Below are 26,857 nucleotides of genomic sequence, written 5' to 3' on the forward strand. Positions count from 1 at the left end.
GCCGGCGCGGCCGCTGTCCGGGTCCGCGGGGAGGGTGGGGTCCGGCCCGCCCGCGCCCTGCGCTCGCGGAACCTCCCCCAAAGCAGCCGGGTCCCCGCAGAAACGGGGTGCGTCACCTGTGCGCACGACAGCCCCCCGGGAGGGGCGCGCAGTGCCAGCTGGACCCCGCTCGCCGTGAACAGCGCGTGTGACCGCCCCCCGCCCACCACCGCCGGGAAACGCAAGGTTCCCTGACCGAGGCCACGCTCCAGTGTGTCCCGCACCCACCCGCACCCCCCACGCACCCGTGACATATGGAATTTAGTGTTTATGTATTTTGGTAAAATTAGGGAGGGTGCATTGTTGACATATTCAGTGGTTAAAAGCTATTGCCTACATAGGTATAGATTCCAGAACACAAAAGAAAAACGTTCAGAACACTGAAGTGGCCGAAACGTTGGAACTTGTTCTTTTCTAGAAATGTGGCGTCCGCGCCTCCAGCCCCCTGCTGCGCGCACAGGGCCTGGGCGACCAGGGACCCTGGGAACCTGGGTGACTGAGGAGCAAGCTCCCGGAAGACCTGCAGGGGGCCGAGGGCACATCTCCTCTGAGCTGCTCCCCTCCTGCCAGTTCAGTTCTAATGAAGACAGGACCCCTGACTGTGGGTGCAGGTTTTAAAGGTTTTGTACAAAATAATGATGATTAGATTTCCATAGACACAGGGGGCCTAATCCTTAACGTTTTTATTTTCTTAAATTTTTGCTCCCAAGTGCCTTTGGCGGTTGCGCGTGTCGCGTGCCAGAGCCGGTCTAACCCCTGGCAGCACCCTTAAAGGACGTTTCGATCGGTTGCCAAACAGACAACTTCACGTCAGGCTGGGACTGAAGAAACGGAAGCTGCGGGGACCACGGGGATGTACATGCACGTATTCAAATTACCAGTTAACTCCAGCGGCAGGAGCAGACCTTTGGGGAGCTGAAATACTTCCTATCATGCGCCATTTTTATTGTGTTCAGTTTACCCCCAAAATATTTCTAGGCCTCCTGGGACCTTTTTTGTGCATCTGTTTACGTTACCAGCGTTCGCCCTTCAGCACCAGCTTCAGGGCTTCTGGAGTTTAAATGCATTTCCCCCAGCGATGCCTCCAGCCACCCCACCCCATGCAACCCCCCTCACCCCCCATTCTTTTGAAGAGCAATTCTGGGCCGCCCCACAGCTTCAGTCTTCACCTGGCTTCCCCCCACCTCCAAAGGCCACTCAGCTGTCCCCGTCATAGGTGCCTTTGCCATTCAAGTCCTGGCAGGCCGCCTCTGCCATTCCACATGGTTCTGGAGGTCTGGGGACGTGTCACAGTTAACTCTGCTTCCCACTGGGTTTTACGATGCTTGGCGTGTGCTAAGCTCTCAGTGAAGATTGCCTGACTGACTGAAAACCTGAACGCATGCACTTAAACCCCTACACCATCTGGGAGAGGAGGCGTGTGGGAGCCCCCTCTGCTTTCCGAATGCAGCGGTTATTTTGAAAGGGCACCATGGCCCCAGTGCATCAGTGCGGACTGCAGAGGAGCACCCCATCATCTGATTAGGAGGTCACACGAACTACAGACACCTCGGGGGCCCTAAAGTCGAGCCTGGGGGTGAAAATGCCGAGAAGAGGTCCTCTCCTAAGTATTAAATAACATCTAATTCGAGAGCATCCCAAGAGTAATAATATCTCACTATTTCAATTCCATCTTGCAATGTAGCCTCGAAGATGTGTACAAAGGTGTCACCAAGCCAACCTGCGCCTGGAAAACCTAACAAACCTTATGGGGTGGTCCTGGGCATGGTGGTGTCTCCCCGGAATGCTGGAGTCGCGACCAGGTCCCGGGCCGGACACTCTGACCCCATTTGGAAACTGCGGGTACCATGGAGCCAGCCAGCTTGGGAAGTGGACAGATAGGGTTTCAAACACCAATGTCACCAAGTGCCAAGTCTTGTGAGTTTTGGACAAGACACTTGACCTCTCTCTGAGCTCCACTGTCCTCTTCTGTAAAACGGGGACATGTGGGTCCCGCCCCATGGTGAGTAGCTGAAAGGGTGCGTGCCCTGCACTTAGGGCAGTGGACCCATCCCTAGGGTGGACCCCTCAGCTTGTCACATGAGTCTGTCACCGCCCCTATGCTGAGCCACAGTGCTCTCAGGTCCGCAGGGTACATACACATCCAGTCCTCAGAAGCTGGATAGGGAGGCAGCTGGTCAGTCACAGTCCCTCGTCCCGAGTCCGTTGGGACACTAGCTATTGTTTTCCTCCGTGTGCTAATACCAGATACCAGACCATTCCCCGAAGCTTTTAATAGCCGGGCTGAGTTCATGCGCTCCCCCAGGCGCTGAAATTCCAGTAGCTGACAAGAACTGCTCCAATTGCTACAAAGTACTCTGAGTTTCTTGGCATGAAAAATTAATTAGAATATCTGTGTTGGTGTTGGAAGAATAGTCACCATTTCATTTAAAAATCCTGTCGCTGTGTGTGAAAGCAAAGCCTTCTCCTCTAGGGACGGCTTCCCTTAGGCCCGCTCGCAGCCCCCCCTCCCCCCCCCACACACACACGTGTGCGCGGCTCCTCCCGCCAGTGCGCGTGACCTGGGTGCACGTGCCTTCTTAGCAGCTGTGTGGCTCTGTCCTCGTCTCAGGGTTCCCAAGTGTCTCACAAGCCAGTGCCTGGCAGCCTCATGCTCAGAAAGTGGGGTGCTCCTACGTGCTGGGAAGCATTGCGCACGTCCGCACCGTGTGCCAGCGGGGTCACTGCAAGTATTGCGCACGCTGCCGGGTTGCAGATCCGGCCTCCGACGCCCCGAGTGAAGATGCCAGCAGAGACCCGCCTCAGCCCTGAGCCCGGGGCCAGCGCCGCGATGCGGTGGCCCCAGCTCAGTAATTGTGGGGTCAGCGAACGGCCGGAGCCTCTCGGACTGAATGCCCGGCTCCTGGGGTCCTTTCCCCCTGTGGACCGCGCAGGTCGGTCGGTCGGTCCCTGCGAGCTGCCGCAGGCAATGCGTTCTGCTGTCAGTGAGCAAATCCGCGCCGCTAAATGGCCAGTAAGCTGACCGGTGTTGATCCTAATAAACCTGCTTTCAGAAAAGAACTAAACGTTTAGTAGTGTTTAAACCATTTTCAAGGTATGTGTTCATCATGTGAGAGCAAGTTATCTGCAATTAAATATGATTTCCCATAAATCTATACAGTATCCACAGGGTGCCAAAAAATGTATATACATGTTTAAGAAAAAAACTATTAAAATTGTAATGCAATCAATGACACTAGCATTCATTTGATTAACACCATCTTTTGAGCAAATGTCATACTACACGTTGCTAACGTAATTCAATTCAACTTCGAAAAGTAATACATAGATAACATCTCTTAAAATGTGTACACTTTTTTGGCATCCCGGGTCTATATCAGTGTGCATATAGTTCTGCAAAATACCTAGGTATAGACACACACACACACACACACACTGACACACACTATCACACACACGTGACTCCAGGAGGCGGTGGGGTCTGCTCCTGACGTTGAGGAGACACATGTCACAGCGCTGGCGGTAACTGTCCCCCGCAAGGTGGCGCAGGAAATCTGGCCCTAACTCCACGCCCTGTTCACATTCACTAGGAAACACCATCTTTCCAATGAAAGAGTGACTGTGCCTCAGAGAGCAAATCAAGACGGTTGCTGCTGGGGGCAGGAATCAGTGTTAACGATAAACCGGTGTCCGAGGGCATCTCACAGCTTCATTTTACAACAATGATTTCCACCCCATTCTGAAAATTTCGTGCTGAGCATTAAAGGTTTGGGGGCTTCAGGTGCACTGTGAGCTGTGCTGAGGTTGGTCGTGGGGGTGGGAGCTGGTGATGCAATGGGGTGAGTCCTGCCCCCGATGTCATCTGGCGAAACCCTCACTCCGGACCCCATGAGCTTGCCCTAAATAACTCGGGCTCAGAAAACAGCGGGGCCCGCACCCAGCAGGAAGAGGGACCCAGGAGGGACCGGGCGCAGGAGGCCTTTCTCGCCACGCCAGAGGTGGGCCCCCTGCAGCCGGGACACAGCTTGTTGTCAAACAAATCGGTTCTTAATCACCCTGCGATCACTAAACAACGAACATCAGCAAGGGCTCTGCTGATGGGCCAGGTTAAACAAGTCAAAGCCCAAAACAAAACGCGTCCACTGAGCCACTGACCCCACTGATAAGCGAGCAGCTGCAGAACCACGTAACCTTTCACATCATCCTGACAGAGTCAGGGTCTCCATAGCAAATCCTCAGAAGTAGAAATAAGGACCCTCCATCACACGGTACACTCTGCTTAACCCAACTTAAACGTTCTTACCTGGAGGTGTGTCTTTACGAAGGTGGTCAAGTTAAAGTGAAGTCGGTAGGGAGGGCCCTGCTCCAGTGTGACCAGTGTCCTCATAAGGAGGACAGTCAGGCACAGACACACACAGGGGGCCATGTGATATGGGGACACACAAGGCCATGTGGCCACCACAGGCCAAGGACACCGAGGGCGCTGGCCAACGGCGGCAGCCGGAAGAGACAGAAAGGACCCGCCCGGGGCCTTCAGAGGGAGCTTGGCCCTTGGGCACCCTGCTCTCAGAATGTGAGAGTCCGTCCCTGCTGTCTGAAGCCCCAGTTTGTGGCCCTTTGTCACAAACAGCAGCCCCAGGAACGAATGCAAAGGTTGGGCGTCTTTTCTGCATAAGCAGTGCTTTCCACACCCTCTCCTGATGGTCAGTGGCTTGTTTTCCGATTTTCAGTCCATTATGGACTGATACCTTTTCAAAATACAACAAAAGTGTATTGCCAGGAAAACAAATGTTTTTTTGAAAAATGTAAAGCCATTTCCTTAGTATAAAACCATTCTGTCACGTTGCTATGCACATCCTACACGCCGTTTCGAGTCAGTCATGGCAGGGGCTGCGGGTGGCGGAGGCCCAGCGCCGGGAGGAGCCCAGCTCTGAGGAGCAGGTCTAACGAGGGACAGACAGAAGCACTCGGCTGGATTTGAGACACCCACGTTTGTGCCACTCTTGCAATGGCCGCAGCACGCGGCACCCGTGGCCCGGCTGGAATACCCCATCCGTGGTCTTTCTGAACAGTGTCTTATTGGTCAGCCAGGCAATGCACTTGTGAAAAACTGGGGGATTCTGGGGAGCTGAGGTGTTGGAAAATGGGCCCTGACCTACGTCTGGTGAATGTGTGTGGAAATCTCCCAGCCTGCCAGGCGGGCCCCCCGTTTCCCAGCAGCTGTGTCTCCGTCTGCTCTCAGGGCCGAGGCGGCCAGGAACACGCTATTGGAAAACGCTGACTTCAGACTTGGCCGGGGGCTCTGTAGTGAGGCCCACCTCTCGGCCGGGCTGCTCCTGACTCAGCTCACCGAGAGCCTCCGCTCACAGCCCCGGAAGCAGGAGGGGGCGCCCGGCAGCGGCCAGGGCCCAGCTGTGGGCGTGGGCATGTGCCCTGGCCTCTTCCTCCTGGCCCCACCCCCACCCAGACTCCTGTCCCTGAGCAGGCGGCGTGGGGCCGGCCGCCAGCCTTACACTCCATCTGGCTCCTGCGCTCTCAGACGCCAGGCCGCCCGGCCTGAAAGGTCCCTGCCACTTGCCGTGTCCCACTCTGGAGCTTGCGGGAGGGACGTGGGAGGGACACGCAGGTGAGCAGGTGAGGGCCTAGCTCCGTCAGGCTTTGCCACCTCTCCCTGCCACCCCAAGGCTGACAGTGCCACCCGACTTGGGCCCGCTCCTCCTGGAAACCCCCTGGAATCATGCAAACGTGTGCCTCCGTCCGTCCCTTCCAGCAAGCTCCGTGGGTGCTCCTGAGTCAGCAGATAAACTCGGGCTGCCATGTGGCTACACCAAGGTGGCAGCCAGCGGGCATCCCGCCCCCCCAAATGTGCCCACCATCCCGCAGTCACTGCTCCGCCCACCTGCACCGCATGGCCACCCGTCCAGCAGCGCTCGCGGTAAGGCCTGTGCCCTACACCTCCAGTCACAAGTCCACTGCCGGGGGCCATGGTCCCAAAGCCGCGGCCTCCCTGTCCGCCCCTCCTCCGCCAGCTTGCATCTCAGTCTTTGCAAACCAGCTCCCCGCACAGAGCCTGGCACACCCGTGCCTCTGCTGTTTCACCTACGGGGGCACCTGCGTGCACTCGGCCTGCTCCCACCACACTAAAGACACACCCAAGGCTGTTGGAATACCGACGGGCTGCAGCCCCTGCTGATATCTCAGTCCGTATGAAAAGTTCCCTTTCACGACAGAAACAAGATATTATACATTCAAATTGGAACATCAGTGCTACCGTGAGTCAGACACAGAGGGAGGCCCAGGACACGCGAGGACAGCAGGAAGCCCACGCTCACAGCCAGCGGAAACCAGGCACGTGAGACCTGCCTTCCTTAGCGGCCAGCCCGCGTCCCCCACTCAGCTCGGCGGACACGCGGGCTGTCCTGAGCGCAGCCCTGGCCTGCACACGCTACGTGCTGGTGGCACTGTCCCCTCTCCCTGGCCCGAAAGTGGTGACAACCAAGTGCCTGCAGACATTGCAAATGTCCACCCGGGGGACGGTGATGTCCTTGTTGAAGAGCTAAAGACAGAGCAGGAGCCCCACGTGAGCACCCCCGAAGCGAGCGATTACGTTCTGAGGAGCACAAGAGAATGAAAGGGACCCCTTGTGGCTCACCAACTGGAGCCCTGCTTCTCAGTTGCCGCCTCCAGCCCGCACGCAGCAGGTGCCAGGCCTTCTGGGTTGCAGCGGGTTCTCGTCCCCTCACTTCCGGTGGCCCAGCTCTGTCACATAGGTGAGGAGCAGGAGCCCCAGGAGGGCGGGAGGCGCCCCGAGCGAGCGGAAGCACCGGCTCCCTGAGCTCAGCTCGGCCCTCCCTGCTGCCTCCCGCACACTCACCACCGGCAGCCAACGGCACTCTGGAAGCGGTGGCGCCTCGGCTGGCGTCTCCGGCTCCGTCACCAGGCAGCTGCACCTTGGGCTGCGGACCCTCCTGCACGGCGGTCTATGTCCTACGTGCAGGCAGTTGCTGTGACTTTTCCAGACAGCAAACCACTCCACTGCGAGCCTCCTTATCACTGCCACTTAAATAAATGCCCAGAAAAGCGCCTCAGTCGTGTGGAACGGGGGTTTCCGTGGTTTTGCTCCCGGCCCTCCGTCTGCATACAGCCCTGGCAGAGCCCCCAGACGTCCTCAGCGGGGCCACGTCTTGCCTCTCTCTGTCCCTGTCACCCAGCCCTGTCATCGAATCCTGGCAAGCTCTGCTAATGAACACGGCTGCCTCCTTCTGCCGGCACAGCACGAGTGTTCAGCACACCGGACAGCTGGTTCACAGGGGCCGCCTGCCTCGGAGGGTCCCGGGGACGGGCAGCCCGGGTCCCAGAATCCGCCACTCCCTGGCAGTCAGCTTGGGCACAGTTCCTGAACTGGAGCCCAGGTTCTCTGGGAACGGGGTTTGAGAACACCTACCTCCCAGGGCTGTCCTTAGGAGGCCAGTCAGATGTCGTAGTGTCTGAGAACAGACGGCCTGAGCAGGGTCCCTGCCCCAGAGCCAGACTGCAGGCGGCACTGGGCGTAAAGGGACGCGGGATGGACAGAGCTGTCCCCAGCCCCTCTGGGGCTGTCGCCCTGTGAAGTAGGCCAGGGTGGAGCCTTCGCTTTACAGGTGAGGCAGGTGCTGTGAACCCTCCTCCCGGCCTGGCTCCTCTTTCTAAGCCGGCACCTGGGCGTCAGGTCTTATTAGCAGGAGCAGAAGTGGCGCCCGCACAGGCCCGGAAGGCGAGGGAGGTGCCCATGGCCCGCCTCCAGGGCCCGGGGGTGTTCAGCCCTATGGAGCCCGCAGGGCCTCGTCCCAACAGAAGCCTCCATGCCCAGGAACTCACGGGCCTGCTTTTCAAGGGTTAATTCTTCCCGGACTCTTTGGAGAGAGTCCCAGGGAGCAAAGCCAGAGCCAGGCCTGGCCGCCAGCTGCCTCCTCGCTTTTCCACCGGAATAGACATCACTGTGACAGCCCCTTGCAGGGAGCGCAGCGTGCGTGTGCGTGTGCCTGTGAGTGCGCGTGTACACGTGAGTGCATGTACGCATGAGTGTGCATGTGTGGAGGGGCGGAGGAAGTGAAAGAGCAGTGGTTGCTGAATGGGACCCAGTGTGCCCTAAATTAGCACTGACACGCCAGGTGTGCACGGGCTTCAACGTGCCCGGACACAGTCCAATGAACGTGATGCCACCATTCACTCGTTTTTCTGACGACATTCACTCAAGTCTTTACAAAGGACATAAGTGAAGTGGCTGCAACCTGCACCCACGCTGCTTCCCCCAATAAGCTGCACCTTCGTCTGACAGAATGTTGTCTGCGTCTACGTCTTCTAAGCCCTTTGTTCACAAAAGTCCTGTTTTCTGAAGCATTTCCACTGGCCCAGATTCACCCACACCTGTGGTTTCGACATCCGGACGGGAGCCGTTAGACAGGCGACAGCGACACTGGTGTCCTGGATGATCAAGTCTCTGAGCCACCGGGCAGACGACAGCAAGGAAGCCCGGGCAGGTGGATAAGCAGGGCCCTGGTGCCACGCGTACCGCTGTCACTGTGGCACTGGCTGTCCAGGAGGAGCCCAGGCTCTGCAGAGGACACGGGTGGAGGAAGGGACAGCACAGCCCAAGGGACGCTTCATGTGGCACAGGGCTCTGCGTGACTTCTGACGCAGGCGTGCGCAGTGAATCGCGGCAGCTCGTTAAGCGCAGTGCTTCCTCTGGGGGGTGGCGATGCTCGCTGTCCTCGTCAGCTGGGACGGTTTTGGTTCTTGACTTATTTGTGCCGTAAAAAAATGTGGGACTTGTAAGCAGAGTTTTTTGAGAGGCCGCTGAAGACCAAACACCTTCGACTACCATGATGAAATGAAGCGTATTCAAGCGCCGCGGTCTTACTCGGCCAGCGAAGACACCGACAAGCGGCGCAAACGTTACGGGATCAGTCCACCGTCAGAACCTCTTCACGTCTACATTCAGCTCATTCAACTCAGGGTGTCGCTGGCAAGGACACGGGTCTCTTCCAAGCTCCTCAGCACGCATGTCCCCACCCGCACTGTGGCTGTCTCTGGGAGTCATGATGCGAGTTTGAAAGGACCCTCAGAACAAACTGCCCCTTTGTGTTTATGGGGGAAAAAACACTCGTAATACTGTATGTTTAAATAAAAGGACTTTATTTATGAAATAAGATAGCAGCTAACAGTTTAAGGAAGCTTGGAGAGAATTGCTTTCACATGGGGCTATGTATGCACCTTGGAAAATATTTGGCTAAGTCATAAAATTAGCATTTTTAGTCATCTGTAAAGTGCTAAGAAATTTACTTCTGGTGAATACTTGCATTAGTTGTTTTGTTTTGTTTTTTTAATCACCCAGTAAGAACATTGATACATAAATGCACGTTGAACATATGGGCCTGGTGGGTCCCTCGCACACCCTGACACTCGCAGTTGGTCCTGTGACGGGGGTGTCACCGCGCTTGGCCTGTGCCCCACTGCCAGCAGTGACACAGCCTCACTCACGAGCACCATGACGCACGTTTACACACAGGCAGCGTTTCGGGTCACAGGTGCACGGAACAGCGTGGAAGAACTGACGAGACACTTCCCATGCTCTCCCTGGGGACGAAGACACCCGTGCCTCTAACACGGACATTAACACTGTTTCATAGGCGATGGGGGAGAGTGTTTTGGCATCAATGTGGAGCCTCAGTGTTGACAGGTACTGAGCATTTTGGTTGGAAGCAAATATCATCTGTGAAATGTTACATATAATATATGGACTGAAACATTGTTAATTTTTAACAGACAAATGCAATATAAAAACACCACTTTGTTAAACTACACATTACGCACATGGTGCCACTCTGGGAGACGCGGCTCATTTGGAAAGCCAGTCCCCCGGCCAGTCCCTGTCACCCGGCTGTCTTCATCGTTACAAATGCCGCTGTTCCCGAGTTCAAGGACGTGCAGCAGAAATACAAGCGCTGCCTCTGAACCAAGCGAAACGGCGTTCACAGCTGTTAGAGCATTCCCACACGGCTATACACACTGCGTGTTCCCGGGAGTCCTTCGTCAGCAAATTCCCTAAGGAGCAGGACACGGGACCAGGGGCGACAGTCCCCTCACTCACCTTCGCCTCCGTCTGCCGCCTTCTCCGGAAATGTCTGTGTCCTGTCATGCAGTGAGCAAGAGAAGGGACCGGCAGGAGTGCCACCATCGCGCCATTGCACATTTCTTCCCCAAAGACTGGTCCCCATCGCCGCAGCCAGGGCGGCTGCGGCATCACACGCCGAGCAGGGGGATCTGCCAGACCATGATGGAGGAGGCCGGCTCCTCGGGCCGCTGCTGCCGGGCCTTCCTGCCCAGGCGCCGGTGGCCCTGGCCCCCCGTCGCCACCAGCACCGAGCTGACTCTCGCCCTCCTGGCTCGCCGACCTCCCCCGGGCGCCACGCTGGGGTGCCGCAGCAGGTCGCACACGGGGCTGTCCTCGGACCTGGGCCCCAGGGACCCGGTGGACGACGAGAGCTCACTGCCGTGTGTCACGGAGCCCAGCGAGCCCCCCAGCCACAGGGCGTCGGGGCCGCGCTGAGCCAGGCAGGGCCTGGCCTCCTCACTGGGGTCCTCGTCCTGCTGGTCTCCGTCCGGGGGCTCCGCGCAGGGGGGCGGGCTGTCCCTGCGCTTCTCCCCGTCTGTCTTGGGGACAGTGGTGGCCACGACCAGGAACTTGACAGGCCCGTTGTGCGCGTGGTAGGAGACCATGCCTCTCCCTGAAAGGCAGAGTGTCAGCGTCACCTACACACGGGACAGTGACAGACGAGCAGCATGGGGTCAACCCCAGCGCGTCTCACGTCCCAGTGACAAAATCCTGTAAATAACCCTAATACCCGAATGATAGGTTAAAATGAAAACAGTATATTCTCCTGGAGTTTTAGTTAATTCTAAGAAAGCTTTCAAAATAATGGTCTAAAATACACTGGGTTTTCAACAACAGTATCTCAGTTCTAGTACCATATGGTACTTTTAGAGTAATAAAGTAATTACCTCCTGCATTCTGCATAAACAGAGCCTTCTCACTTGCTCTAAGGAAACAGAATTTCCCTAAATCTTGATTAAGGAATTAAACACCTGAAATGTGTCAGTTTTAGGAACAAGGTGCCTAAACTCCCAGCCATTTTTCATTACGAAAAGGTTCTGGGGTTTAGAACAAGTTAATTCCACAGTTTTAATTAAAATGGGGACTTTTCGGTTTAAGGGTGACGTGACTCGAATTTTGTAATCATCATCAACCCGAGAGCACTCGTGACAAACTGCCGTGGTCTCCTGTGAAGCACGACAGACCCGAATAGGAAATCCCAATTCTGGGCACATGACCATCTTCAGGCTCGGAGTCCAAATCGCTTTCTGAAAAGGCTGCACCCATTTGAACTCCTACCAACACTGCAGAGAAGCCCAGGGGAGCTTCTCCGGGTCCTGGGCTTCCTTCTTTGCAAAATAAAATATAAAAGTCATCTGTTTTCATTGAGAAAACCTGTGTCTAATCACAGACACTAATCGGTGGCAATAAAGGTGACATGAAAATATGGTTTTCAGGATAAGATTCTCCCTGCACCACTAACAAGAAATGGAAACACGGGAGTAGAGAAATACCACAGAACATTATAATTATGTTATTATACATAATTATACACTATATTATACACTACATATATAGCATATATACTATACACTATAATATATGCTATAATACAAATATTGGTTAGGACATATAATAATCCTGTAATGCTATAGAATAGAAAAACAAAAGGTGATTCAAATTAATAGACAAAGTCTTCAGAGTACACTTAAAACAAACCCCAATAATCTAACTTGCTGAAGCAATTGCTGGCACGATAAAGCAGGACACAGACTGAGGTGCTTAATGAGATCCCGGGGTCACAAAGGCCCAGGACACGCAGGACCACCGGGGTCTACTCACCAGTCACTTTGGGGATGCCCTGCAGACGAGGCACGGGCAGGGCCACCACGACGCCCAGGCTGGTGCCGACCATCAGCAAGCCGTAGCAGACGAGCAGGCTGGTCACGGACAGCCGCTGGTGCCCTGCACAGACAGACAGTGCGTCTGGGCTCTGCTGCGAGCCACGCGAGGCCTGGCCCCAGCATCCCACCTGGAAACATGACAGACCTGGCCCCCGCGTGCTCATGCCCACAGCAAGCCCTCCCAGGCGCAAGGTCACCGGAGTGCTACCCACGTCCTGTGCGTCTGTCAACTGGGAGAGAAAGGCAAGGCCCTGGGAGGTGCATACTGGGACGGCCCCTCAGCACACACCACTGGGACCCCGTCTGCTTTGCCACTCAGAGGGCACCTCCAGAAGCGAATCAGAGGCCCTCGGTCATCTTTGTAACCGTTTACTTCTGGTTGGTGCAGCACACACACATGCACACACATGCACACGCATGCACACATGTGCACACGCATGTGCACGCACATACAGCAGGCTGGCTCTGCACCAGCAGGAGACACCTTTGAGATGAGAGCAAACCCAGCAGGATGGACTCCCAGGCCCCCCCTCAGCAACAGAGTCCTGTGTGAATTTCCAAACATTCTAGATCAACATTGGAAAATGTTGATACTAAAATACCAGAGTCAGAAGGGCCTTTAGAGCTCTTCATTGTTTGTTTTATTTTGTTTTGTTTTACAGCCAAGGCTCTGGGGCCCAGAGAAATGAAACAAACTGCCGTGGGTGGTCACAGGCAGAGACCCTGCCTTGGCGACAAACACCCCGCACGGGGACTTGCACAGGGCCTGCCACTGCGGTCAGCATCACAGCTTTCAGAAGACTTACAGTAACTCCTGGCCGTTCTCTGTTTAGCCCTAAAGCTGATGAGCTGAGAACAACTGAGTTAGAAGAAATGTGACCCCGAACAAGCAACCTGATTCTCCTTTTCCGTAGAAATATTTCCAACGTTTCTGCACTTGACCTGAGTTCATCTTAGACAAAATGCATGGAAAGCAATGCCCATGAGCCAAAGGCAGGTCAGCATGTCTCCAAGAGCCATTGTCACAGATTATTTAGGCAACAGCAAAAAAAAAGAAAAAAGGAAAAAAAAAGAAAACCACGAAAAAACTAAAGCGGAAACAAACAAAAACCAAAGATGAGTTTTCACTTCTGAACAGAGATTTGTATTATTCTGAAAAAGGCACGCCTACTTATGTTCCCAGGAATTCTGAACATCTGCCTGTTTCTGAGGACTTGGGTTTTAGACACATATCGAAACTCTGTCGGTCTGCCACACAGTCCCACAGGTGGCGGAGCCGTCACTCTCACAGCTAAGGGGAAATGCTGCCGCAGCCGCTGCTGGGCGGTCACAGCCACACTTGCTGTGCCTCGGGCAGCACCTCTGGTGCCCCAGGAAACGCAGGCGCGTCTTTCGGGAGCAGCAGCCTCAGTCCAGGCTCAGCGCTCTGGCCATCTGTGAGACAGAACAAACCTCCACGGCGTTTAGGATCAGCCCAGCCACCATCCTCTCCGACCGTCCGGGAGACCTCGGGGGAGGAAGCCGGCGGGGCAGCTGATGGAAGGTGACAGTCCCCCAGCACGCCTGCTGCCCTGGTGAGGTGGCGTCTCCCACTCACAGCTTTCACCTGAGGGATCTACCTCACGACACTGAGGAAAACGGGAACAGCAGGGAAGACTGACCGGTGACGGCAGCCCGAGGACAGAGCCCGCCTTCCTGCAGCGGTTTTCTAAGCCACCGGGGCGGAAGGGCAGTGAAAATCGGGCGGCGCTGTGGCCCCTGGCCCTACATTTAATAAACTTCCTTTCTTAAAATACAAAAGTGTTGGAGACAGCAAAGGCAAGCGGACCGGTGGCCTCTTGCGGACGGCCCTGACCCTGGCCTCGGGCCTTGCGAACGGCACTGCGGGGCTGTCACACTGGTCGTCCACACACATCCCCACTCGGGTCGGCAAGTCCTGCACACAGATAAAAACGATTCACAGGAATCCATTGTTTTTATGATTTGAACTTCCTGAAGTATTGTGGTTTGGGCAATGGAGTTTCATTTAATTTTTCTCCAAAAAATGAATTTCTGAGTTATATTTTCCTTCACAGAGGATTTGCAATTCTTGAAATATTGTGCTGACATAAGAACGTCCAAACCTGTAGAGGCTTTTTATGAGTTTACTTGAGCCTAACTGACGACGTGCCGGGAGCAGGCTCTCAGAGTCGGCGGAGAGTGACGGTTTGGCAGCTTCTAGAGCATCTGAGGATAAGGAGGGCGTGAGCAAGGTGACAGGGGTGGGGGCGCCGGCGGTGGTTCACAGGACGGTCAGGCCATTCCGGGCTCTCGGGGGAGGTCACGCTCATTTCCAGGTGTGGTACCCACAGGCCAGGGACACGGGCTGAAGGTGAAGACAGCCCTTTCGCTAAGATGTTACAGGCCTGGGGCGGGGCTGCCCAGGTAGGGTTTGTAGTCGGATGCCCTGTGAGGTGACTTTCCCTAGAACCCCCTTTTTTTGGTCTACAATTGGCTTGGAGCCATTAAAAAAGCATTTGAAATACTTGGACTCTGCAAAGCACGTGGCTTCAAAGACGACTAAGGAGGAAAGTGGGAACTGCACACACAGCCCATCTGCACGAGTGACACACCCCCTAAAGTATGGGGTACAAGCATTGGCAACTGCTAGTGAAACAGAATGAGGAATTCACCTTCAAGTTACAAAGGATAAAGCTTTACTTTTGCAGGCCGGCCGGGTGGCTCAGTTGGTTAGAGCGCGAGCTCTGAGCAACAGGGTTGCCAGTTCGATTCCCACATGGGATGGTGGGCTGTACCCTCCACAACTAAGATCAAAGGACAACAACTTGACTTGGAGCTGATGGGTCCTGGAAAAAACACACTGTTCCCCAATAAAGTTTAAAAATAAAAAAAACTTTACTTTTTGTTCAGAAATAGAATTTGAAAGCCATCTTTTAGTCCTCACGAATTCTCCCACCTCTCTACGTATAAACAGGATTTGTGGGTTCATCCTGTCCCCAGCTTTTTTACATGTGTTGTTATGTCATAAAATCTGGGACACTTTCTATGTCTTTGCAAAGAAGCTCCTTTCTTCAGAAGTGGGTCTTTCTAAAGAGAAAGCACAAAACAAGCAATTCAAAGGCCAGAAGGAGCCGGGGGCCCGTCTGGGGAGCGCCCTAGGGGGAGGGGGGAACACGCCCGGGTCGCTGGCAAGACCAACGGAAACCACCGCCGGGCCTTTTCCCGTAAGCACCAGCCACAGCTTTTACTTAATCATTAAAGAAGGCGGAAGCAGGGAAAACCCAGATATTCCTTTTTCTTTCTTATTGGTCTGAAAGCATCCAGAAACGAGTGAGATGGTCAGTGCCCGAGAGGGACGGCGTGTCCCGTTTTCTAAGCAGTCTGCATGTGATTCGTCCTCTTTCCTTTTACATGTGAGAATCTCCCTGAAATAATAATTAGGGAAACTGGTAGTTTTCCAACTCAGGAGGGCCAGCTGGAGTGCAGCTGTCGGGTGTCCCAGGACGGCCCATCAGAAGCACCCCGTGCTCGCCCAGGTGGGACGCGGGGTCCCCAGGACAGGCTGCGGGCTGGGGGGCCACCCACTCAAGCCCACGGGCGCTGGGTGGATGTAGAGATGCCGACACCGTGACAGGTGCTCAAGCTGCACAGAGCGCTTAAAATGAGTTGTGAACGTGAAGGGACCGACCACATACTGTTCTGGGAACCCAGCAGCCTTCGCACTGGGACCCAGCTCTGGTCCAGGAGAGCAGCCCGAGGGCCGCGAGGGAGGGGGCTTAGAGAAGCCACGGGGCTCATTCACGGGTTTACAATAAACACACAGCCAGAGGGTGTGACTGAAAGAAGCCACAGGCCTGACAAGTGCTGTCTGAGCGAGAGCGCGACGCCTGGCGTTCCCTCCCTGCCCCCACCGGGCAAGCACAGCAAGGCGGCGGTGGGCCAGGCTGCTGGTTCGTGTGGGCTAACCAGTGGTTCCCCAGCGGCTGGTTAATCCAGGATGGTGCCAGGAGCCCAGGGGACGCGAGCCCATCCCTCAGTTTCGTTCCCTAAGTCAGAAACAATCTTGAGTCTGGTTTAGCTTGCTGAATTCCCCTATGATGTGACCAGCGGTATTTAATAAAGATACATGCTTTTTAAAAACAAATTTTGGCCGTTTTGTTTATCCGCAACACCCCTGGAGGACGATGCGTTTGCTCAGCGGGGCGCTGCGGGCTAATCTAACACGCGGCCTGAGTGCCCCCGTTAACAACCCTGTGCGTGTCCCGGACAGAGCGGGACGCGTCTGCGCCGCACGTCGCTTCCTGGGGCTGCTCACGACCTATGCCACATAAAGCTCCTTTGGCTGCTTTGCTGCCCCTTACAGCTGAGAAGGTTAACTGACTGCTCTGAAAACTGTGTGCTGATGGCAGAGGTGTCCTCAGCAACTGTGGGGCCCTTTAGTTTGATGTGCGTTTAGTAGAAGAGCTTGAGCGTGACAGGTGAGAACGGACTCCCACCGAGAAGGGAGGCCCGGGTCTCGTCCAGCACACACTCCACAGCTGACAGCACGCTGAGGCCGCTCAGGAACCACACAGGCGGTACCGACTTTCACTTACAAAAAAGGCACGAGTTACAGGAGAATAACTTTGTTGTTTTCAAATTTCGTTTTCTGGCTTTGGAAGGCTTCGTCTCTAGAACCTCCTGGAATTTTGTGTTCCAGCGAGAGTGCAAGGGGACAGCTTTATGTGTTGTTGCCACAAGTACAACAAAACCCATCTAGGCGACCTCATGAGTGTAATTCTAGGACGGAGGTTCCATACGCATGTGACGCAGGACAGGCATGGGTCAGGACCACAAGCGTCCAGACAATGACCAGAGAGCCCGATGCCCTCGGGCAATACGCTCACACACAGTATAAATGCACATGAAACACCAAAATGTCAAACAGAGGAAAACACTGGTGCTCATCACCAGGCGACACTCTCCGGCCGCGGGTTCCCCAAGTGTCTCGGCGGTGAGAGCCCATTTCCAGAGAAGCCTCCTCCAGAGCCACTGCAGGCGGCGTGGCAAACGGAATCCTGGCCGAAACCCCTTAAGTCCTAAGTCACCCACCTTCCTCCCGGGCCACGAGGCCACAAGTCCTGGGAGGAGGACGTGAGACGTGGGGGTCTGCGCTTGGGGACACTTCCTCCATGGTGCACCAGCTGGGGCTTTCGCTCTGCTCTGGGCGGCCGGGCATGTGCTGGTGCCACCACGGGCCTCCCAAGAGGGGCCTGGTTATCTGCACAGGAACAGAGGCCTAGGATGGAGGGGACCCGGAGGGACGCAGAGGGCGCGCCAGGGAAATGGGGCACCAGGCACCCGCACACCTGACTGCACAGTGCCCAGGGCGCAGGAGAGCCACACAGACGGAGGGCAGCAGGGGGCGCTCCCTGGGGGTGAAACGTGGTCAAGGAGAGGCGCCCAACTGTTCCACTGTGTGGCTCGGCTGCCAGCAGCAGCGACGAATCCGACACGTGAACGCTGAGTTCTGCTGTAACCAGAACTGGGACCAGCACTTGGGACGGAGGTTCCTGCGTGTTTGCTCACGTGCCCGCCAGGTGGGAGCCCCTGGGCACCCGCGTGTGTCCGCAAGGGCTACCTTCGGGGACATTCCAACAATCCGCTCGGTTCTCTCCTCCAGCAGGAACCCGAGAACACGCACCTAACCTGAACGTCAAGGACCGGCCACCCAAGCATGGCTTTTGAAAGCAGCATGGAGGTGAGGGCCCGCGGCGCCGACCAGAGCACCACCGAGAAGGGTCCCCCGAGATGCCACCTCTGGCTCCCCGTTGACCCCACCTCCCCAGCCCAGTGAGTCTCCTTTGCTGGGTCACCTGTAGGGGGCGCCCCAGAGCCGAGCCCTGCCAGCTTCAAGGCTGGGAAAGGGACTGTGAGGCGCGGTTTTAACTGCTCCCCTGACCAATGCTGTGTCCTGGCCCTGAGGGGGCCCCGCAGCGCCCCGCGCCCCCCGTGGGGTCCTCCAGTCCAGACCTTACCTGGTAGCAGGTGGTGCACAGGGGTGGCTATGTTGATGTCCTGCAGGTGCTGGAGGGTTTCCGTGTGAAACAGGCGAAGCGTGGACCCGGACGTGAAGGCAACCCAGATCCCCACGCCGGCCACGGCCATGTGCGACACCACCATGCCCTCGTCCTGGTGGGCCTCCAGCTGGTTCTGAGGGGTCAAGGAGAAGGTGGGGGTGGGCGTCGAGCTGCGCGGGGAGCCCCTGCAGCCAAGCCAAGCTCAGGGTCGTGCCAGCGTCCTGCCTGGACCTGTCCGGCTGGACCCACAGGCACTCGCCGTGCACTCAGAGATGCAGAGCAGGGGGCTGTCACCCCCAGACCACCAGCCATCAGGCAGCGTGCCTCAGTGTCATTCCCCCACCACGGCAGGCCCAAGAGCTTTCTGGAACCCCACATTACTACCCAGTTACCACAGCTGAAACGGTGGTGACAGGTGGTGGCCAGGCAGGCACAGCCGCTGGCAGGCTGGCAAGATGGGGAGCGTGCCTGGAAGCGCAAAGCGCGGCTGCTGAAGGGCTCCGGGGCAGACGCAGCCCCCGGCCCAGCACCTGAGCACAATGACGGCCAACACCTGCCTGCAGGGGGCACCTGTGGAGGGCGGCCACGCCAACAGGCCAGGTCCCCCGACTCGCCAGCCTCACATCCCGGCTCTGCTAAAGCCCCCGCTGGGTGTCAAGCTTGAAAACTTTTGAATTAGCGACGCCGGGTTGGCACCCCGAGGCCCTGCCTTCTGCTTCCTGAATAATGCGAGGGCGGTGGGTTTTACGAGGAAAATGAAAACGGAACCAGCATCGCTAAGAGAGTCACTTCAGACCGAGTCGGCGGCTGTTAGGGAGGTGGGACCCCGCCCGTCCTGCGCCTGGCCCCCAGAGCTGCCCTGAACTTCCTAACTCAGCTCGCAGCCCAGCTGAGCCGTCGCGTCCTGGAGCAGCCGGGCTGGGCAGACAGACCAGCAGGACTTGACCGCCTCCGCCCAGGCCCCCGCCCACATTTGCATATTCAAACCAGCCTCATTTGCATGGAGGTTTACACTTAGCGGTTGTGCCTCCGGACACCTGTCTTTCCTCCTTCTGAGCGCAGTTTGTTGCCTGACTCTGTCTCCTGGCTTTCATTCTTCATTGCAGCCTAAACCTGTACTTGGCCGAGTCTCAGTCATCAGGGGGCTCATCAGAAGAGTTCGCCCAGCACAACATGTGCACGTCACTGGGACTTTTCCTTCCATCGTGAAAGAGCAGTGGCTTTCCCCGTGGGATCTGTGACTCAGACTCCAAGAAGTGTCACGGGCCCAGGGCAGAGGCCGTGCTGGCACTGGCCCTGTCTGCCCGGGAGCGGGGCCTGTGGGGCAGACGGGCCCAGGCCACTGTCATCATTCACGGCCATCACGGGTCAGGGACGGCTTTGCCCTTCTGCTGGGCTTCCTGGGGGACAGAGGTTTCCGCTCTGTCTGGAAACCACAAGGGCTCCCCTCAGAGGAACCCCACTGCCAGAAGGGCTGCAGCAGGGCCAGGGGCTTCCACGGTGCCTGCCTGGCCAGGGCAGACCCGGGGGACCGACAGCAGGACCGCGGCCGACTGGAAGGATGGGGCGGGCCCACCGCTCGGTCTGCACGACGATCCCTTGAAACCACATCTCTGAGGAGGAAAAAGCTGCCTGCTGCCCAGTGTAGGCACCAGACTTCAGCACGGCTGGTCCTTCCAGCAGCTCAGAATACAGAGGCCACTGCCCCATGGGAAAGAGCCTTGGGCACAGGAGGTGACGGCCACTGAGGTTAAAAAGTGCCACTGCGTGACGGGGAGTCCTGTTACTCAAGAGTAAAGGAGCAAAGCTGCGTCCTCTGCCCGGCTGCGTCACAGTCACCACTGGGACCGGCTCCGAAGGACGCTAGAAAAATAGCTGACACTCCTCAGCCTGGTTTCGCTCAGCAAGTCTGGGGTCAGGTGCAGAATCGGCACTTCTAGAATGTCCCCAGGGGATGCAGCCGCTGGGCCACAGCCACCCTTTCTCTGCTGCGAGGCGAGTCCATGTCTGCATGTGTTCCTGCTGACCCCCTGCCATGAGCCTCCTCTGTGTGCGGCCAAATGCCACGACGACACCAATCCACCTGCTCGCCCGCCTGCTGCGTCCCACAGCGGCTCGCCTCCGTTCCAGAACTGCCTGATTCTGCGTCTCCAAGGCCTGCAGCCTGCTCTGCAGTCCCCCCCTCCCCCCGCCTTGCTCTTCCACCTGGGGAGGCTTCGTTTCCCTGACAGCTCTGGAATGCCCTTCTCGGTTCATCCTCCGGTCTCCAGCCTCACCCCTCCTTAAACTGCTGGCCAAATAACCTCCTGACAATACAGATTTCAAAACATCTGTTCCATATTTAAAATCCTTTAACAGCTCACATCACACGCAAATCTGCTCTAAGGAGAGCCAACTGCATGGGCTCCGGTGGTGATGGGACGTCTCCGGCACTGCCCAGGGGCCCCCTTGAGGGGAGGTGACCCTGAGGGACCTGCTCTGAATCCTTAGCAGGACAGAGTCTGAAGCTGAGTGAGCGGAGATGAACCCCAAGCTCCCTGACGCCTGTCCCCCTCACCTCCTACCTCACTCCCAGACTCACCCTCTATTGCCAAGAGACCCCTGTGCAGTTCCTCGGGGAGCCTGCTCCCCCTGCCAGGGCAGCTGGCGGGTGTGCCACGCGTGCAGGCACCCAGGGCACACACTTGGTTTGCAGCTCTGGGCTGCCGTCTCGACACTCACAGTGACAGTCCAACATGGGGCTTAGCAGGTGACCCAGAGGCACCCCTGGCAGGCTGGGCGCCCTCAGTTTCCACGGCGCCCTCACCTGTCCTGGCACCCCAGCCAGTCTGTGAGTTTTTCTAGCCTGTTCTTTCCAGTGCCTGGTGACTTTCTGCTGGATGACGGATGACACGAATAGTAACTTAGCTCTGAGAAGTTGGGCGTGTCTCCTAATTCCTCAGGGCCGTGGTTTTCTGTTTGAAAACTGTAACTTTGGGCAGTCGGGTCTCCTGCCGCCTTGCAATCATGTGACCTGAGGTCTCTGGGAGGAAGCAGAACACGGACCGGTGCGCGGGCGGGGAGAACCCTGGCCGGGCTGCTGGCTCGGTCCCCTGCCTTCCCGTCCACCTGCTGCACCATCTCCTTTGATATCTACCTAGTTCATCCTTTCTTTCTATCCTCCCTCATTGTCAGGGGTTGGAAAGAGGTCTTTCTTCTTTCTTCCCCCGTCTGCGCCTTCGCTCGGGGCGCTGCGTGTGCAGAGCACCAAGCCTGAGAAACGCCAGGGCTTCACCTTCAGCAGCTCTGGTGACGAAACAAGCTGCCGTGAGGCCAGTGAAGCTGGCTTTTACAGCTGCACCCATGTTTCAACACTCAGTTATTTTGTAAAGAAAGGCATTAAAAAAGCCCGGGGTAGAAAGCCATAAACAGTTGGGAGAGAGAAAAGAAGAGTCCTCCCCACAAACCCAGGCGGTTGCAGCTTTCAATACGTGGCAGTTTCGCATTGCATGTTTTCGGGGAGGCAGGGAGCTTCACTCCTGCCCGTTTGGGCTCGAATAACCCGCCCGGCTGGGTGACGTGCCCGGCGCTGCCTGATTACGAGACAGAGCTGGGGCCGCCCCCACCTGTCATCCTGCCAACTGCCGCACTGGGGTGAAGTCATGGGAAGACATCTACGCCTCTGGGCTGCTTCTTCCAAAAGAACCTGACCTCTTGCATCTGGCTCACCCCAAAACACCCCATTCCTGCAACACAGGGCGCGTTCTGGAACTTTCCTCCCAGCAGCCCTCCCAGCCCAGGTGGAGACTCCGCGGGATTTCCAGTCCTGAAAGCTGTGCCAAGCCCCAGCTGTGGGTTTCATACATAACAGGAGCTACAGAATGAATTTCATTTTCTTCAGAGGCGTGCAGGTTTTTGCTTCTCTCCATATCAATGCATTTACACTCATTCTGGTACTAAAAATGCACAGAAAGGGGACTTTTATTCAGATCCAAATATGTTACTTCTCTCTGAGTGTTCACGATTTACAGCATATAAATTCTTCGGGACACGTGGAAATAATAATTGGATTATAGTAAGGTCATAATTTAATGTTACGTTAGCCTGGCAGCTATAGAAACCATCATTCTAGCTGTTTGGTATAAATTTATGGCAGAATTAATGCATTATTCCTGGAGAAATGTTTTAAGGAAAGATCATGATTACTCCTTCTCTGTGACAAGAAACCCAAACATAGAATAACAAAATGTTATTTCTGGCTCTTATATATTATATTCAAATAACATTTCTTCTAATAATAAAAAACCGCCACTCATGGGGTGCTCTCCGCTGGGCACTTCATATGTCCTTTTACCCACAAACAGCCAGCGAAAGGCGGCTTCTCCCCCACGGAGACGTCTGGTAACTGAGGCTCCGCTCAGCGCTCAGCCAAGCCAGCGGGCTGCCTGGGCTCGGACCCTGCGTCTCACTAGGTAACTAACACGACGCCGAGCATGTGAGCCACCCAGGCACCTTTCACGGCCTCGATGAACGTGCCCAGCACAGCGGCCCTGGGCGATCAGTGCTCCCTGCTCGGCTGAAGGTCTCTTTCTCTAAGGACACATGAAATAAAACTTATCAGGTGGACAGAAGCAGAAACAAAAAGTGACTATAACAATAATTTAAAATGCTTCTGTCCTGCTGTCATTCTTGCCGGCAGTTGCGTTCCATGCCTCCTGCCGAGTGCGCACTGACTGACAGTGTGTGGCTTTAGGAAGCGGGGCTGACAGGACCCTGGGGAGGTCACATCAGAAATGAAACACAGACAGAAAAGGTATTCGTGGCCCACTAGAAATAGCATTCGGCTGGAGTCCGTCCGGGGCCCAGTTCCTGGTCGCACCTCTGCCCCGGTGTGAGGGACCTGGTGACTGTCACAAGGACCTGCTGTGCCGAGCCGCCCTGGGCTGGGACTGAGCCCACCCACATCTGCGTGGACAGATACTCTGACCACGGTCACCCACGCTGGCTCTCCACCATAAAGGAGCTCTCGGCGTTGGAGGCATCCGTTCCACTTTAAGATAACAGCACAAGCCACCAAAATATGCACTGATACGCGTTTCGTGAATGTCTTAAAATGCGTCTGGTGAGATATTAGCAAAGTGGTTGCAAGTCCCGTCCTGGGGACCTGCCCCCCCCCAAGGAGAGTCGGACTCGGACATTCAGGTGTCCACAGGGCTTGGTGTGCCCGAGTGTGCGGGAACTCAGCCTCACAGAGGTAAGGCAGCCCCTCCTCTGAATCAGGCCTGTCCTCCAACCTTTCATGGGGGGCGGGGGAGTTCACAGGGCTATTTACTCATGAGGCTGAAAACTCCTGGTGCTGTTGGAGTTTACTTAGGGGAGACACACCGGAAACGATGCTAATGGACAGACAGCAAATAATGACGTATGTGTGATCTTTTCATAAGAAAGGCAATATGTGACATGGCTAAAACGTTAAAAATGACAATGAAATCTAAACTTCCCTCTCGCCCAGCCCTGCTCCCCTGCTCCCCTGCATAGAAGCGACAACTTCTGTGTATCTTCCCAGGAATTTCCTCACCTTTGCAGGCGCGCACACAGCCCCGTGACACAGCCACAAGCAGCAGCTAACGCGCACGGTGCTGACGGCCGGCCCTCGTGTGCGCACGCTCGCACGCTCGCTGGCCCTGCCTGCTGGCACGTGGCTGCCTGCCTCCCACCACTGCACACGCCTCCTCCTGGGTTGTCACAGAGCACGCATCAGTTCAGCTGGTCCCCCACCGACCTCATCTGGACATTGCCAACGATTTGTCAGACCAGACGACGTCGCAGCGGGCACAGTGTGCCTGTGCGAGCCTATCGGCAGCGGCACTGCCGGGAAAGCGGCGAGACTGCGAATGCCGACGGGAGGGGCAGGGCTGCCTTTCTGACGCTGCCCAGGCAGCCCCACCCCGGCCGGGTCCGCGGCCCGGGCACCACACGCCAGCGCTGGCAGCCTGAACGCTGTCCCTTGTTTTAACAAGCGACGTTTAGCTTGCAGTGAGCCTAGGAAACGTGTGTGTGTCCATGTACAGACACACGCGCACCTCTATTTCTGAGCGTATCATCGGGGTGTACACACACACGTACCTGTGCGTGCACGTTGTCAGCAGATTGCCTATCTATATGTCTTTTTCTGTGAGCTGCCTTTTCATAGCCTCAGAACAGTTTTACAAGCTCGCATTCTTTTTTTAACGTTTAGGAAGAAATCTCTTTTTGAGTAGGAACATTCACTCTTAGTTGCAGATGTACCATGCATTTCCCCAATTTTTAGTTTACAAAAACGTTGATACAAACACACACACATGTTAGATGTGAAAAAGGTTCTAAAACGTTCCCAGATGTATTGCTTTCTGTATTATGGCAACTTCCTGGTACATGGGTCCTCGGGAAACCTCCCCCCCGACCCCCCACTGCCAGGTAACAAGACCGGCCCACACCCTGGGCCAGTTCCCGGTCCTGCTTATATCCTAACATTACATTCATCTGGAATGTTTTGAAGGGGACAGATCTGGGACCGGACAGACATTTTTCCAAATTCTGACCTGTCTCATCATCCTGTATCGAATAATCCACTTATCCCACTGATCTGAAATGCCCCTTCCATCAAATGCACATTTTCCAAACATCCTCAAAGACTCTAGTATGTTCACACTGGACAGTTCTTTTAAAGTTCTGTGCTTGTATGAATTGCTAGGTAAACAAGGAACAATTATTCCCTTGGGTGAGTGGTAGATAATGGTGAGTGGGATTTTCTAGTTAGTCCCATCTTTCTAGTCAAACCTGGAAGGTTTTCTTTTAGCCACAGACATGAGCTGCCACACTGCTGGGTGCTAGAGGCCCTCTGACTTCCAGCCCCGGGGGCCCCTGGGGGCTGGTCCTGGAATGCACCTGCCCGGCACTGGGCAGCTGCTTGCAGCCACCTACCTCCACAGCGTGTGTCTCCACGTGGATGATGAAAACCTGGCCTCCGGAGGCGGCCCACAGCGCATCTTCCGTCATCAGAAGGCTCCTCACCGGCAGCACACCTAACTTCATCACTTTCTGAGGCTCAGAGTCCCAGGATCCATCTTAAAAGGAAACGTTTCTTTTAATGTCATTCAAACTCAGTTATCTGTGCACAAGGACTGGGGAAAAGGTTAATTCTAAATGACAGACAACCAAACATTCGAGTTACCAGGACTCGCACAGGTTCCCCAGGCGCCTAGCCACGGAGCTCGGAGCAGCGGAGGCAGCCGGCGTCCGTTGTCCCCGGCCGCCACTTGGCGCCTGTCCTGGACAGGTTAGCCACCCTAAGCCCCAGCTTCCTTCTCTGCAAATGGGGACAACACTGCCACATGCCTCAAAGGTTGTTGTGAGAATTTAAAATGTCATAATGCAATTTAAAAGCTCAGCGTAGCTGACAAATTGTCTGACAAATTCTATTATTTGCAATAATAATATAAAAAATTGTTTGGTCATCATTAAAAGGATTTTCACCCAAAATAATTGGACTAATGTTTAAATGCCCCCATCCCTGCATTTATTTAAAATATCCCTTGACATATATTGCAGCATGACGAGAAAACACATCTTCACTGAATATGAAAAAAACAATAAAAATTGAGGTAAAAGGCACCCTCTCTTTTGATGAACTTGCTGCATTCCTGAAACACAGGAAATTATAAAACACTCTGGTTTGAAAATGTTTTCAGAGATCTACTGATGAGGTTTATCACACTTACACGAAGTGCAAGTCAATACACAACTTGCATAGCAATAAAATATTACCTAAAGCAGATTTAACACACAGTTTTTAAAGTGGCTGATGTAATTATCCTGTGAATAATTAAACTCAATCTTCAGTTTTCAAACTAACCCTCAATGAAGCCATTGTGCCTAAAACCATAACTAAGTTGTTCAACCATCAATTCCTCAACAAATAAAAACGTCCGGCTCAGGGAGAACAAGGACTTGGCTGCAGAGAGCGCTCTTCCTTCTCTGTTCTGCACGGAAGCCCTGAGCCTCCTGATCTGAAACCTGCTTGTCAGTAACTGTCTCACGCTGTGGTCAGCACACCCTACAAGATGACAGGCGCGTTGTGACGTTTACGACACACGTTTCAGGTGGCATTCGGCTTAACGGAAATGCTTTTTATTGCATTTCTCAGTGTGGAGCTTTAACAAACTGAAGGTGCGACTGTCCCCTGTACAGAGGTTACGGCTCGCTTTGCTGCGGGGACCAAGCCCACAGCGCCGCTGAGGTGTGCTGTGCGGGACGGCCTCACTCTTGTGTGCGTCAGAGACGGCCTCTGCAAGGAAGCGAGCGTGAAGGTCACAGGTCACGGCACAGCGGCCTCCCAGGCAAGGGACAGCTGGCACAAAGTCCTCAGCTGGGAATGGACTTGTGTTTGAACAACAGACAGAAGTCACGTGCCTGTGGCAGGACCAGGAGGGGCAGGTGAGTTGAGGGTGGGCAGGTGCCACACGGAAGACCCTGGGGGCCAGGAACGGGGCTTCAGTCTGTGCACACGGGAGGGACCAGCGCGTTGGTGACAGAGATGGGACGTGACCAGGACCTGTTTTGGAGGAGTGGATGCGAATCTGCTGGTGGATGGAGGTGTGGGTAGGAAGGAGGGGCAGTGCAGCCAGGAATCAAGGGCGTCCAGTGGGCACGAAGGCCCCTGGCCGAGATGGGAGAGGACGCTAAGCAGTTAGCGGGCTCGGCTG

At 55.5% G+C, this 26,857-nt stretch overlaps 2 protein-coding genes across 12 annotated transcripts in view; both read right to left on the reverse strand.

The window, feature by feature from the left end:
• The window catches only part of KBTBD11 (kelch repeat and BTB domain containing 11), a 29,666-nt gene extending 21,666 nt beyond the window's left edge, over positions 1-8,000 (reverse strand). The window contains exon 1 of one of the 3 annotated variants that reach the window (XM_019668755.1): positions 7,484-8,000. The gene's annotated coding sequence lies outside the window, so the exon portion shown is untranslated. The other 2 variants (XM_019668753.1, XM_019668754.1) reach the window with 2 other exon arrangements.
• A 1,190-nt stretch (positions 8,001-9,190) lies between these two features.
• Positions 9,191-26,857, reverse strand: part of ARHGEF10 (Rho guanine nucleotide exchange factor 10) — a 108,171-nt gene continuing 90,504 nt past the window's right edge. For 8 of the 9 annotated variants that reach the window (XM_019668744.1, XM_019668748.1, XM_019668743.1 and 5 more), the window contains 4 exons: positions 25,077-25,219; positions 18,093-18,267; positions 12,014-12,136; positions 9,191-10,805 (listed from right to left, as the gene is read on the reverse strand). In XM_019668744.1, the coding sequence (XP_019524289.1) occupies positions 10,321-10,805; positions 12,014-12,136; positions 18,093-18,267; positions 25,077-25,219 (926 nt within the window). In that variant the 3' untranslated portion in view covers positions 9,191-10,320. Of the gene's footprint in view, positions 10,806-12,013; positions 12,137-17,166; positions 17,336-18,092; positions 18,268-25,076; positions 25,220-26,857 lie in introns of all 9 variants that reach the window. The other variant, XM_019668750.1, reaches the window with a different exon arrangement.

This window comes from Hipposideros armiger, unplaced genomic scaffold (genome assembly GCF_001890085.2).
Source record: "Hipposideros armiger isolate ML-2016 unplaced genomic scaffold, ASM189008v1 scaffold_538, whole genome shotgun sequence".
NCBI classification, from domain to species: Eukaryota; Metazoa; Chordata; class Mammalia; order Chiroptera; family Hipposideridae; genus Hipposideros; species Hipposideros armiger.